Genomic DNA, 15,525 nt, shown 5'->3' on the forward strand with positions numbered 1-15,525 from the left:
ATTTTATTGACACTTGACTTTAACTTACGCTTGCAAAGGCTGTATGGTCAGAAACATTAGTTGGGGAAATAATGATGTTTGGGCCACCCTTATCTTGTTTCATTGAATGGGCAACCTCTTTTTATTCAGAATAGGATCACAGAGAAATCTGAATGATGTCTCCTTACCTGAGTATTTGGCTGGACAAAAACAGCCTGATAGAACAGATGAAGGAATTCATATGCTGTGCAAAGAGGGGAGCAAGAGTGGAAAAACAAATCAGTTGCCTGCTTTGCTGCTGGAGCAATGCAACTGTGTACAACAAACTATTTGAGAAAAGTAACTGCTTAGCCTTTAGTGACTGTTAAAAATACCTCAACAGGATCTGAGAATGAGGGAATAAAGAAGAAACCATGTCGGAGACAGCTACCATAGCAGCACAGGAAAGAGCTTCTCTTATACCCAGTGATTCTTCTCCGTTTTTCTCTAAGTTTTCTTACAGGTTTATAAACTTTTTTTTTCCCCAGTTACAGTAGCTGGAAATTGTACTTTCTTGGTTATTAATACCAAGAATGTGAAAGCGGGTCTTAATTCCATGTCATATGAGTCATACAGAGTATTTTCATTGAGGAGATCTTTGGCCAAGTAGAAGAAACAACAAAGATGGGGGGGCGGGGAGGAATCTAAGTTCTAGAAGCATCTCTATACGTATCTGCACATCTCAGTGGAATACCATCTCATGATGAACATTCATATTACATTACCATTTCTGGATAATTGCTTATTGGATTATTCAGGCCTAAAATATGAAAAAACATGTTCAAATCCGTTAGCACTCAGGAAAATTCCATTTGATTTGATTACACTTATGTTTGTATTTAAATAGTTAGCACATATACAAAAAACTTTCCTAAATGGTAAGGATTTTCAGAATGAGAGCCAAAACTGCTGCTGCTACTAGGGGTTATAACTTTGAGAACTCTTTCTTTTTTGGTCAATGACAGGACGTTGGGTAGATATTGAAAAACATAACAGATGACAGAAGGATGCACCCAGCTTCTGGACTCCAGTCTCACTATATGCTACCTTTCCTGCTGCCATGTCAAGTTTCTATCATCTCCTCAAAAGGGAAGAGGGCTGTATCAGGGAATGAATCAAGGGTTAAGAAGGAGAGGAAAGAGTACCAAGCACCCCTCGCTGGAAAATAGGGCTAACAGAGAATGTAAGGCCCGTACCTAAACTGGGAAGAAGACTTCTAGTGTTAGCACAGTGGGACGAGTTGCAAAGTCAACCTTGCAGGGTCCAGCGTACAGGTGAAGGTGTCACCCCTTCTCTTCCCAGACAGTCACTGAGAGTTACCGCACTAGCAAACCTACCCTTGCAGGGCTCCCACAAGTGGTTGCCTGGGTTGCTCCCCATTAAGGCTGGTTCTGGATGAAAGATGACTGGTCCTCCTCAGAAGGGAGATGGCAACACAACAGATAGGTTCACAAGGAAGTGAGGTTATGAATGATGCTGAAGACAAAGCTGGTCACCTCTGGTACCTCACAGGGACAAACTAAGTGTGCTTAGGGTTACACCTAAGCTTACAAGCACTCACACTTGCTGGACAATGCAAGTTAAATTTTTTATTTGCAAAAGATCTTTGATGCTAAAACCAATTTGCCAACATCTCCAAAGTCACTTTTCAGTTCATGCCCTTCACTATACTAGGCAGAACCTAAATTAGCCAATGAGCTTGAACAATATAGGATTTCTACTTGCTCATAAAAGTTCAGGATGAAAGCTTACCCCATCAAATGATCTTGTTTATGAAAGCACTGTACAAAATGGAGCTTTTTATAAATAAAAGTTTACAAGGAACTCAAATACACAGCCACTTTAGCTTCAAAGCCATTCAAAAGAAAATTCTCCTGCAATTCTACAGCAGGAGAGACTGCACTTTAGCACATTCAATGGTTAATGCATAGATTTAGTTTGCTCACGTTCATGGCAATTCCTCCTGAATTTGGGTGCAAGTTTTGTGATATTGGCTGGATACTAGTAAGAAACTGATTAATGGAAAAGTGCCCAGATCTATGCCTCAAAATGTAAGACCTCGACAGGGCTTTGCCTTATGTTTTCATAAATGTCTCTATATTTATCTTAAGCCCCCAAGCAAACCAATGCTGCAAAAACAGTGTTACTTTCACTGAGCTTTGTTTCCAGCAGGAAACCAAGTTCACCTGGCTTTATTTGAGGGTTCTGCTCTTACACTGTATGATGAGCTTTCTGTGCTCCTCCCGCGAGTCCTCCATAGTGTAGAGGGTTTGTTTGGTAATGCTATTCAGATCCACATTCCTCCAGTCCTCCAGCATTTGAAATGTGATGTCTGCACTGTGGATCACCGTTCTTGATGCCTGTAATCCAATCCAACCTATTCATTAGTTCACGGTTTATTAGGTTAAAAAATAGACTTTATCCCTTTTTACGCTTCCTTAGCTAGGCTCACTACGTTGATTTTCCTCATGGACCCCCCACCACCAACTTGATATCTTATGGATGTTACAGGGCCCTCTAACTGCAGAGAACTCCCAAGTAATTTTGCCTACTTTAATCAACTGCAAGTATTTTGCTTGCACCCACCACAAACCCTGATGAGTAACCCTAATCCGGTGGTGCTGTTGCTAGACTCCTCAATTTTTGACAGGTCTGTTGGTTTTCTTGACTAGCTTCAGTTCAAAACCAAAAAGCAACAGGAAAAATTAAGCCAAAACCAAACAAACCCCACTCAGGTCTGCACTCTCCCCTGTCTCAAACTGTGAAGATTCTCATTCTTCTCTCAGCCCCATGAAAAAGTTAAAGTTCAATTGCCCCCACGTCAGATCTGCTTCTTGGCTGGTTGAGACAGGGGTCTGCTGTTGGTAATAGGGAGGATAGGCTGAGAGGAAAGGAAGTGACACAAGGTCATGGTCATATAACATACATAATAACTCTGTAAGTTAAACAGAGATGATAACCCACACTAAGGTTATCAGCTTCCCCAAGAAAATGATGCATTTGAAGAGTCCTTCATGTAAGCAAACTGATTGATCCCTGGTCTGATGCAGAAGGTTGTGTTCTCTATATCTTGATTTGCTCTGAATCCCTATGGACCTCCAAAGATCAGTGATGACCCACCATGTTTGGGGAATCATAGTACTGGCATCTTTGCCTCCACCACTAAAACAATGGAGGAAGAAATCTACAAAGAAGTCCTTGAAGGAGTTTTGGGTTTGTTTTTTTTCCCCAGAGCTTCTTCCCACGGGCTTTACCATTCACAAGGTTAACCTGGGGCATTGGATACACCTTCCAAAAGCGAAGTTTTCACTGTGACAGGGAAAACAAACTACCTGCTCCAATACATGGGTGAAATGTTAATGAATTCAATGCATCCTACCCCTTTTTATACTACACAGAATCTGGCTTCATGATTTTTTGATAGGTAATTGTGTTCTAAACTAGCTGGTGAAAAACGAATACTTTAGAGTAGTTTTTATATTCACTTGCTATGGTTGCAAGTATATTTCTATTTAAAACCCCAGTGGTTCAACCATTTTGTTTTTTACTATTTTGCACTTGATTTATAATATACAATTAGACTTGGAATTTTTTGTCAGGAACAGAGAAATTTTTCTTGCTTTGCAATAGGCCTGATAAAAAACATGAAATGAAAGGAATACCTCTCATTTATTTCATGGAAATGAACTATGTCTTCAAATCAAATAATAATTTTGTTTCATAAAAGTTCCCTGCTGAATTTAATGATCAGGGGTTGTCAGTTTTCTAGAAAATAATTTTTTGATGATTACTTTTGATTTTGTAAAGATGGTCACAATAAACATTGGAGACAAACTGCTAATGTGAGCTCTTCATCTTTGGGTGAAGTCCAGCCTGCCAATTCATAAAATTATTTGAAAAGTCAGTAAAAATGGCATTCAGCAAACTTGGGTAACTGAAATATTTACTTGGCAGAGATGATTTAGTGATGTCTGTCGCCGAAGTATTTGTGAGAATCTTCTGGACACTACAGGAAAGAAGAGATAAATATTTACATACTGTGCTAAATAAAAAGAATTATTTCTGAAAATACTAAATTATAACAAGAACCAAAAAATACATACAGTTTCTTATATACAATTGTGGCTACATAAAGTTCATTCAAATAGCCCTGTTTTAACTTAATTTAAACCTTTACCCAAAACCTTAAGTCTGGATGCTCAATCAGTTTTACAGAGGCATATTACAAGCAGTGATTTATAGATGCTGTGAACAATGAGATGACAAGAGAAATGTAGAGGACAAAGGAAGAGCTTTGCTTGTTCAGCATAGCAAATTTTCTCTTGATACACAAAGGAACTGAAGACCAGAAAGAACTATTTAATAGAAAGAAACATGTTGGTGCAAGAACAAGTGTGCATAAAATAATAACAGCTACATTATGTGTAGAAATTAGAAAAGGTTGCTAAGTCTTAATGCAAACAAGTTTTAGAGAAGCCTTCTGACTGGACTAGTAGGAGCTCAAATCAGTTTCAGGTAGAATTTGACCAAAAATTCTGAAAGAGATGCACTAACATGCTATGTGATAAGATGGCCCTGGAGGTACTTGCCAATACTCTGCTCCTGTTTTAGCTCTTTTGAAACAACATGGACCTTGTATTAAGATATTGCCTGCAGTTGGATTTTAAAATGTTGCATTGTGCATCTTTTGTCTGAAGTCTGTCACTTGGGAATTGCAAACTTGACCAAGGCTTGCAGTTACTCCTGTCAGTACCTCCATTTGCTGTGCACACTATCACAAATTCTGATGAGGAGGAAACAATTGCAGAAGCAACCAAGGCTCATGTAAAAGGTAGGATGTACTCAAGTTTTTCCTTTTACTAAAATCACCAAAGATTTGCAAATCTGTACAAACAGGCCTTAGACGTGGCCACAGAGTAGGTTTTCCCTCTGTACTGTACATAGAGGCAGTTAAAGAGTACAGACTGAGAATGACTGGAAAGTGCATTGTCTGTCTCTTTCTCAGACATCAGAAAAGATTTTGCTGTTGGAGATTCTCTATATTTTTGAACTGAGAAAGATGTGATGAAGCATATTCTCGGTTCTGACTTTGTATAACTTTTAAAATAAATTAGTAAACAACACAAAAAAACCTAAAATAAGTTGTTCCAATTTACATCCTGACTGTTCTCAGTAAAATATACACCTAATTTTCCATGCTGATCAAAATAGTTAATCCTTCTCCTAAATTAGTTTTTTTTTTTTTTCCTTTAACTTTGTGGTGTGGAATTTAGTGCTCATGAAAGGCAAAGAATTGAGAGCCGTGAAATAAAGCAGGCTCTATCAATAGGTGATGTGCACTGCAGGCATCTACAAAGCATGTCTGAAAAGGACTAGTGCCCTTTCCTGTGGTGACAGGGTAATTTGATCTCCTTCATTTTTAACTCTGGCACTTTTTAGAGCAAGGGCCTCAAGCTGTATTCAAATTGTTCTAGCATAAAGGTTTGTTTAATAATTTCCTTTGCCTAATATCATCCCTAATGTTTGCTTACTATCAACAAAATTAATTTCTTATCAGAAACCACAAGAAAGGAAAAGCAATTCTTATTTTGAACAGTGCCTCATTTCACTAAATGAAATTGGTTCTCATGAACAAGTGGAGATTGCAAGTGACTACGAGATTTATAATGCTCACAGTTAATTCCTGAAAGAACACTAGTCTCACTTCCAATTAATTTGTAATCAATAAACACTGTATACATTCCAGGTTCATAAGAGAGATATTGAGCAATACATACATTCAAATTTGATATTTCGTAAGTTTTCTGGTAAATCATGGAGAGCTACTTTCAGCCACTCATCCAGTTGCTTTGCAAACTTTCGGATCACCTGCGTCAAACTGAAAAGAGAAATCACTACATCAGAACATGTTTACCCTATGCATAAAATCTGTGAACATGTAAAGACTATGAGTCAGTTGTTTACAACTCACTCTTATGCAGAGTTGCCGACATATTTGGGTTTGTAGGCCTGAAGAAAAGCTTCCGAAAAGTTTGCAGGAAAAGGAAAACATATCACCATGTTCAAAACCTCACAAAGAATGAAAGTCTCTATGCTGCACTGCTTTGATACCTACAAACAGCATTCTTAGCTTGAAATAAAATCACTCCCGCTCTGTACAAACATAAAAACATAAAATCACAGCTGTTCAAAGAAGACCATAGATCAAGCTTCAGATTTCAGCTCAGCTGTGCTCACGTTTATACAGATGTACACAGTGACGTGCAAGTGCAGCAACAAACAACTATGCTGCAGGCTGAAGCCAGTGAGTGGGTGATGATGGTGGGGAGGAATTTCCAGGCCAAGCCCACACAGGTGGGGGAGTGGGGGTGGAGCAGGACCTGCCTGCTTAGCTCTGCACAGGACAGGAACTTCAGTAGACAAGTGAGATTTCCATCTTCTCCCTTACTAACCTTTCCTGAGGGCTCCAACATTTCCTCTGAACTTGGTAGGCAGCTCATTCTGCCCTTCTTGGAATTGCTCAATACAAAATGACAGTTTCCAGGAAAAGTAGCAGGATGTTGTGCAGGAGACCCTAACAGTTGGTTCTACCAGACTGAGCTGCACTGCCTGTAGCAATACTCGAGATACACAAATGAAAGAGAGAGGAAAGATGCAAGGAACTTTCCCTTTTGCAGCCAGGCAGTTTCTTCTGTTTGAACTCCTAACACACTGCACTGAGAACAGAGCTGATAAAATAAACATGGCCATCGGCCTGCTCTGCTCCACAGGGACACCTAACAGGACAGGGGATGGATGACAACTGTTGCACCTGCTAAAACATGGCTTTTCTGGACGGCCAACATTTGTTCCCAGGAAGTCCCTCAGAGTATTCTGGCTGAGTCAGCAAGATTTCCTTCAGGAGCTTCCATTGCAATGAGACCCTTCTTCACCCCCTCCAGTGCAGGCTACGGCTTAATAGCCACAATCTGGCCCTTTATATGCATTACAAAAGTCTATATTCACACTCAAGTCTCTCCTTATTTGCTATGAAAGAACTAAGCAGCTTGAGAAAAGGACTGCTGTTCTGTTTAATCCTTCCAATGAAATAGATTTGGGGGGGGGGGTAAGGGGCAAAGCCTGTAAAAATGTACATGTCTTATCAAGAAAAGCCCATGCTTACAACAGGTTTCTTGTGGAAAAAATACTTTGTGTGTACTTTAGCAGTCACACAGTGTGCATAGGAGAACAGAACAACATCTTGAAAACATCTGCCATAATTAGAGCAGCTTTAAAATCTTGAGGGCCAAATATACCGCACCAACAATAAACTCCTAGACCAATATTCTTAACAAATTACTCAACCACAGGAAAGCATCAGTCAAATAATACTAAAGGTGTAAACACATATTTAGAAAAAAGAGAGTTTCCGGATGCTCATACTACGAAAATCAAAGGGGGAAACAGGCTGATTGCACACAGTGATTACACTTTTTCCTGTGAACTGCTGATCTCTGTCCTGCTTTACCTATATAAACAAGACTTCTTGGATTCAGATGAGCTCCAGATAGGAAGACAACAGCTGAGATCTGCTATGTGGAATGGAAAAGTAAATTTAGCTTTGAAACAAAGGAGGCAAATACTTGTTAACAGTAATAAAGTGATCCTAAAATAAGCACGCCTCTGTTCTTCATAGGATAGTATTTAAACCAAACCAGCTTGTCCAAGACTTCACAAGTGTGATCCTCATGTTTCACACTCTGTCAAGCAGAATAACAATTGGGTTCCAAGGGTGTAAACAGAGACAAATGCTTAGGTTGCAGTATGTGAATATGCATGTGAGTATTTACAAACAGAGCAGCAGGCCAGCTCCTCTTGTCACTATAATTCAAAATACCGCTATGTTGTTATCCCAGACTAGCAGAAAAGGGTCTGAAACTTTCAGAAGACAGTGTGGCACTCTGCAGCCTGCAGATTTCTGATATTACCTGCAAGTTGGGACGTGACTGTCAGCCTGATATTAATAAACCAAGAAGAAGGTGGTATCCTTTATCACGTAAAAACCAACAAGTTTTTCACAATACAGGTGTTGTTAAAATCTGAACATTTCTTCAGTAGTCAAAGAAGTAGTAGCTACACTGCTATCTGTACTGACCTGTCAGGTAATGCTTGTAGTACCGTTGGCATCAAAACTCCAGAAATTGCTTTGTATAGAATTGAATCACAAACTCCCACTATATTCACTACAGTTGAAGAACCCAATACAGGCAGCATATGAGGAGGCATCCCTTGCCAAAAGTGCAGAAGAAAACTTTGAACCTTCAATCACAAGAAGAAATAAGTGAAAGTAATCAAAGGCCACAAGTACCATTTTCCTTAAATGACCCTGCTTACATAGCATTTGTTTCAGCCCCAGAGCTGGACTGATGGTCTACAACACAGGAAAGGCATATTCCATAACTAGAGAGACTTATAGAGCAACGCAGCACACAATGGGATAATCAACCGAAGGGCAAGGAGACACTCTGAGTTGGTGACAGGGTGTCTTTACATTACTGCAGTAGACACACCCATGGGTACCACTGTATTTTTACCTTCCATCAACAGCTGGCGAGTATAACTCCTTGCCTTCCACATGTCAAGCCTTTTTCTCTCTCTGCTCTCTGTCCCTGTATACAAAGGAATGCAATCTAGGGCTTGGTGTAGAGAGGGAAACGAGGACGGCACATGGCTTACAGGGGTCAATATACCATTTTTTGTCTTCCTTTTGAAAAAAAAAAACAACACTACACTTTTGGATTTCTTCTTTCCTTCACTATGAAGGAAATAAAAGAAAAAATGGAGAAAGGCAAAAAAGAAAATGGGGAGGAGATTTCAGACACAGCAAAATATACCGCTGAAAATTTTCATTTAGAAAACAAAGGCGTTATTAAGTAAATTATATGATCAGTTCTACAGGGCTCAGAACACCAGCATTCGTAAGTTATAACCTTCTGCACACAATCTGTACTGAAATAAGTAACCATAACAGGTACAGTAAAGAAAACTTGCCATTTATGTATTGTTGCTGCCCAGCCCCCTCCCCACCATTGATCCTGACAGACAGATTCTTTAACAAAAAAATAACATCTTGCTCTTAAGGAAGTGTTCTGAGACTCAGCCAGCAAAACTTCCTGAATATATGTCACTCATTTATCTCACATGGAAACATCTAGATTCAGTACAATGACTTAAAAGAGCCTCAGCTTTAAACCAGAAGAGTGTGAGATTTAAATTGTGAGAGGAAATAAAGCAGGGAATTTCTTGCCATTGTTCAGAAGACAGAGTCAAAAGACCTGTTTCCTTTGATTTTTTTTCCAGGACCTGTATGTTATATTTGAATCAGGTCCTCAGCATCTCTATAGTCAGATTCATTTTCCTGGACTAGAGCCTTCTCCACATGTAATACAAAACTGCTTGGATTACAGTAATTTTTTTGTTTTTCAGCTCTAATTTTAGAGCTGAAATGCACTGACAGAAAACCATCAGATTCAGTCAGATATGCAGCAGGTACAAACCTTTTCCATCTCTAATGGATGGTATCAACTGCTGAGCACTATGTGTGTTCCTAGCTGCACTGCAGTACAAATGAACAACTGGGGACTTCAGCTACAGCTTTCTGGAATATCTAGCAAGGTGTTGACCCCCTACCACTCTGTGCCATTGTTAACAGACCAGCAGAGCCCTGGGTTTGTGCTGAACACTCAGAGGAATTCCTTCAAAACAGATTTCAGTCCCAACTCAAAGCTTAGAAAACCGATGGTGAACACACTTCTTGAGTTGTAAGAACTGGACTGTCCAACATCTCGTAAGGCAGTATTGCTACCTTAATCCTGCTGGAGAATGGAGAGACAGAAACATTCCCATTGCTTTTGTCCTCTAACTCACACAGTGTTGTAAGTGCGATTTAACACTACTGGTCGCATACTATATACTCACGAAAAGGATCAGCCACCACAAAACCATAAGTTTGTAATATCGCATTCAAAATAAGCTCTCAGATCCATCAATACCTTATGAATCATTAAACTACAACTGTAGTCTAACCATACCTCATCAAAGTTTGCTCTTATTACAGTGTCTAGTATCCTCTGACAGTGAGTTCTATACATCATAATAAAGGTAGAAACCTGAAAAAGAATGACAGGGAGACACACAAAAGCTCATTCTACTTTAAGAATTCTGCTTTTAAAACTATCAGAATATAGAGCACAAAAAGTAAGTTTTTTTTTATCTTACCTATGCACAATTGCAAAAATAATGAAATTAGTTAGAGTCTAGTTAGATTAGTTTAAGAAGAGTTTTCTTCTTAAAAGTAAATTCTCCCTTTGAATTCATGGATTTTTCTATGTCAATGGAGATTCTTCAAATATAAGAGGAGCAAAAAGCTTCAGTGAGATCAAAGACAAGAATGTGGCCCTAATTAGGACATAAAGAACTACAAAACCCTATTCTTTTGTCTGCTTTACATTGATACTACACATGTGAACAGCATCAGAAAACTAGCAAGTTCAGCCAAGAACAGCCAGAGCATTTTGGTCATATGTGCAGATAGGATTATCTTAATTTCTAGTGTAGAAGGATAAGAAATGCAAGTCCCACTCTGAACTGTTTTTCAGTTTGCCATCAAATGTGCTTGCAGATTAAAGAGCTATAATATATTTAAAAACAGTTACCCTCAAACCTCAGCTGCTGTATGTAGTGTAACTTTAAAAAAAGTATGCACGGGCTTTAGAAATATTGTACAGCTGTCAGTGTCAGCTGTCCATTTTAAGGGAAGATATTTCTTCCTATTATATGAAGTAACTAAGTCACCCATAAATAAAGTCAAAGCATTATTAAACTTACTCTAATTTAAAGTCTTTATATTTTAATTAAAGCTCTCATCCAGAGCAGGGAAAAAAAACCAAGACAAGTTGAGAAAAGATTTCCAGAGTGTTACCTTCTCCTCTGGCAGACTGGCTGGCAGATTTAGATCTTTGACATTTGGAAACTCTGGCAGCAATGTTCCCAGTTTGGATCGTGGTGAATACGCCACTGTCTGTTTGGTTACTTCTTTTTTTCCTGCTTCATTGACCCAGGCTGCTCCTTTTTTAGAATACATCACATCATAATACTGGGAGTTTTCTTTCACTGCAATTCCATAATAATGGTACCTGATACATAAAGAAATATATTGTATAAAGCAGTTTGTTTAAAAATTAAAAAAAATTATATGGGGGTAAGAGAAACTGATAATGTCAATGATTTCTACAACAAAACATACTGCAAAAGTTTATATATTATTAACAAGCATTGATTCAGTAGTAAAACATCACAGTAATATATGGGGCTTCCAATTCTCATTCCTTCTGGTAAAAGTAGCTCTCTTCAGAGTTAATAAAGCTGACCCTTTGGACTTCCATTTTTATTATTATTATTATTTTTTAAAAAAAGGCATCCTAAAGCTACTTGTTGGCAGAGCTCTGCTGTGCAGCTGCTCCTTTAGTTTAGCAATAAGCAGAGGTACAGACCCTCTGGACTGGCCTTTCTGTTGTTATTTCAACTCCCTGATTCTCAAACTGAGGGCTCATTTGATCCCTGAAAAGCATGAGTCTTTATTGCAAATGAGTTGATCAGAAACATTTCAAAAATTTAAAACACATCAGGGAAAAGATAAGGGGGAAAAGGCTCGTGCTGGAAAGCAATGAACAATAAGAAATGTACAGTTCAAAATTATTTGCTTCATAACTTAAGCAGTGGACTTAGGTCAGTGAGGAATACCACACAACACTGTAACTCTGTGCAGACCACAGTGGGAATTGTACAGTGTTGCTGTGCTGTAAAAATGGATTTGTGGCCTTACAGCACAAGTTTGTGCTACAATTTAGCTTTATTATAGGTGTTAATGGAAGCACTGATAATCCAGTCTAACTCTTGCATCAAAGCAGCAAAGGTAATCTTATTCCTTCCATAATCTGCTAACTTTTATTTCAGTTTCTCAGCTGTAGGCACCACCAAACCATCAACTAAAGGCATCACAAAATTGTATTGCTCATATACTCTTAATTCACTCTACCTTCCTAGAGGGTATTTTCAGTGACCTTCCAGTTCTCTCCTTACAGCCTATCAAAAGCCTATCAGGCCATGACGAGATGCTGTCTTCTGGATCCCACTCTGGCAGTAGGACAAGTTACCATCTCCAGATGTTTTGCTGTACTCTGCAGTTACTGATTTCAGACTGCTGCCAGCAGATCTGTTCCCCTGAATGGACCCTAGTTTTCCTTAAGCAAAATCTGCTGGTTTTACAAATGTCATCAATTGGATTAGTGAAAGAGTAGCATCTAAGTGATGGTAGTTTAACTCAGGTGACTTTTTTCCTTTTTTCACTCACAGTCATTCACCCACAGATCAGTGCATGTCGTGATCTCCAGCAGACAGTGGTGGCAAAGAGGTGGAAGCCCTAATCTCATCTATCAGCACAGATGGGCTGAGAGGAGGCCTGGGGAGTTGTAGCAACCTTCTAATATGTGGCTCCATTGCCACGCCCACTGAGGATGTTCCACGTTGTTTATTAAAAATAAAAGCTATCTTGAACTCAATATTGAATAATCCATTTGAGATTTATTAAAACAATAAGATGACACAGTATGAATAGGATTTCCTAGTTTCAATACCTTAGAAAGCCACACTATTGGCTCCAAATCTGCCCAATGGCGCTTAAGCCAAAACACGTGTTCCACACCAGAAACCAGGCTCCAGATTGTCCCTAACCTGTTAAAGACAGCTAATGGCAAGTTTGTGCTAACACTGGAGTTAGAACACGAGCTGTAGAAGTTTGTCATTTTAGCTTGAATGGTAACAACTCCAACTTGCAGTTCAAGTCCCCAGTTTGGTCTCTAGCAGCTGTCATGTATGCACTGCACATAAGAGCCATAAAGCTCACATAAATCCTGTGCAGTACTTCTGGGGTTGGGGAAACCAAAAGAAAATGCTGCAGGGAGCTAGCACCACAAATTGCTGAGGGAAACAAGGGAGAAAAAGGAAAAGGTAACAGCAGGCAGGACTGCAAAAGTTCTAGATGGACTGAGAGTACTGTATAACTTAAACAGGGGTCAGTCTCTTATATCAAGCTTCCTCTTAAACCAATTCAAGAAAAAAATGAATGAAAGCCTGGAAATGTAGTAGAATTCCACAGTGCATTATTTAATTTCTGGTATATTTCACTTATCAGTAAGCTATATAAAAGAGTTTTCCAGGTGTCTTCAAAATCATATAGACAGCAACAGCCAAACTCTGAAAGCTTTCCAGATAGCTTCCTTCTTCGATAATTTTACCATTCCAAATAGCAAAAATGCACTGGTGCAGTTTACGAAGATTCTTTTCCAAGCACTTTTCTGTATTTCTCTCAGGAAAAAACCCAACTTAATTCAACAAACAGGGCTTGAAAGTTTGATCTGTAAAAGAGCAACATGCAGACTACACAATTATTTTTGTGGTAAATAGTAGAATGCGTTTTCCTCTTGTGGATCAGATGTCTGCAGCACTCCTTTAAAGAAAGAAGTAAAATTCCCTTCACACCATGTAGTTTCCATCAGTTTAACTAAGCTCTTGTGTACATAATTGAAGAGTTTCCAGCTACAGTACAGAATGATAGTCTTTTATGTTTAGCTGCCTTCTCATGGCTCACCTGTGGTGGACCTGTTTTTAAGCTTAGAGCAACAGAAAACAGCTGCATGCTTAACAGCAATAAACCCAGCTGCAAAAAAGAAAGCCTCACAACTGATGACCAAGAGTATAGCACCATTGTGGCTCTGAACTCTGTAACAAGGCAGCCATGCTATAAAAAGACTGAAGGCAGAACAGTGTGAAGTCAGATAATCATAACCACTTCTATGGCTGAATTTCCTTTGGCAGTAGCAGAGAAGTGGAATGAAAATCATACTGGCAACAATTGGTCAGCACAGCTGGTGATAAAGGGACTGAACTGTTAATGTCTAAAGTAATTTATTTATGTAACACTTAATTGGAATGCAGTCAGATATTTCTGAAAACAAAACCAGAGCTCAGTTACAGCTGTGCTGGGTCTAGCTAGGAGAGTATTTATTGTAAAGAAGTACAGTGTGTATGTAGTGTGTGTGTGTGTTTATACCTCTCCTCTTCATTGGATCAAATGAGAAGGACTCCTTTGTGTGCTCTAATCCTTGGGGCGTTAACTGCTGATGAAGATGTAGGCATCTTCTTTTGGAGCAGAAGAACTCAATTTCATACCTATTGAGGCTGTGAAATTTGAGTGAATATGATGTCCCTCACAGGGGTGACCAGGAACTCCCAGGGGCCAAGGATTTTGCAGAGCATGGACAGCATGCTTTACAGAAACCCCTTCTTATTTGCTAGACAGGGGGAAGAACCATTGCAAAGGTGGCATGACAGGAGTATGTGACCTGAAAGCCCCCCTGATAGGCATGCAGGTTAGGGAGAAAATATGCAAGAAATATTAAGTCTCATTGATTTTTAACCTCATTGAGAGTAAAGAGACAGCTTTGGGAGATGCAAGATATGTTCACTCAGTAGATCAAGAGCATCTTGCTCTTCTGAGAGACTCCTGGAGCTGCAGGAGGAGCTCCAGTTTGGAAATACAGCAGTGCTCATTCCTTTCATTAAATGGGAAGATAAATAGAAAAGTTGTAGCCAATGTCAGAATGATTTGATGGCTGACAATAGGTGTTCTCATATGAGTGCTTCCATGAAGCAACTTGTGCATGCTTTCACTCTGTCTTTATGAACTTCCACAGAGCTTATATTCGATGTTAAAGCCTGATTCTCTGAGTCTAGACCTACCATGCTTTCCCAATATGCTGTTGGACTAGCCCAGAATTCCTATCTAAGAGATTTCTGGAAGCTCTGTTATGAATAATGTTATGGTAGCTCTGAATTTGCATTTGGGAAGAGATTTCAAATCTTCAATTAGCTGCTTAAGTATAGCTGCATTAGAAAAAATAAATCTTCATTACAAGAATTAGGAGAATCTCGAGATGGGGGAAAGGACATTTTGTCCAATCGAAGAGATATTGGCATGGACCACTCATTAGAAGAGCATAGTGAAGTTAATTTTAGTAGCATCTCTTTTAGCATCTTAATGGGTTTTTTTTCCTTTAAAGTTTTAGTATGGAAGCTCAATTCTCATAGCATATTTGTTTCTCAGCATTTAGCAACATTGTGGTTCTAGGCTTTGTTTTGAAACAGAAGCTTTACCAGCAAAATTTTGCAAACATGCTGTCCCAGGTTTTCGTTTCCCCCTCCATAGTTTTCTACTTGTGATCTACAAAAACTATCCTGTAGGATTTTATGAAAGCTAATTAAGAAAAGCAGGTGTATATGCTTTTTAAGGAGGCTTATGTTTGCCATAAAAGGACCCAAAGCTCCACTGGAAAAATTCCATGGAGTCCACAAGCAGAAAAAAAGTATAAAAACATCACTATATCCTCTTTATAAATGGGAAGAATCACA

At 39.0% G+C, this 15,525-nt stretch overlaps 1 protein-coding gene across 1 annotated transcript in view; it reads right to left on the reverse strand.

Annotated features, from left to right (window-relative positions):
* Positions 1-15,525, reverse strand: part of RFX4 (regulatory factor X, 4 (influences HLA class II expression)) — a 77,609-nt gene that overhangs the window by 34,213 nt on the left and 27,871 nt on the right. The window contains exons 5-10 of the mRNA XM_010076004.1: positions 10,979-11,192; positions 10,089-10,166; positions 8,153-8,316; positions 5,796-5,896; positions 3,966-4,024; positions 2,234-2,378 (exon numbers count right to left, since the gene is read on the reverse strand). Coding sequence (XP_010074306.1) covers positions 2,234-2,378; positions 3,966-4,024; positions 5,796-5,896; positions 8,153-8,316; positions 10,089-10,166; positions 10,979-11,192 — 761 coding nt within the window. The remainder of the gene's footprint in view (positions 1-2,233; positions 2,379-3,965; positions 4,025-5,795; positions 5,897-8,152; positions 8,317-10,088; positions 10,167-10,978; positions 11,193-15,525) is intronic.

This window comes from Pterocles gutturalis, unplaced genomic scaffold, assembly GCF_000699245.1.
Source record: "Pterocles gutturalis isolate BGI_N339 unplaced genomic scaffold, ASM69924v1 scaffold8263, whole genome shotgun sequence".
NCBI classification, from domain to species: domain Eukaryota; kingdom Metazoa; phylum Chordata; class Aves; order Pterocliformes; family Pteroclidae; genus Pterocles; species Pterocles gutturalis.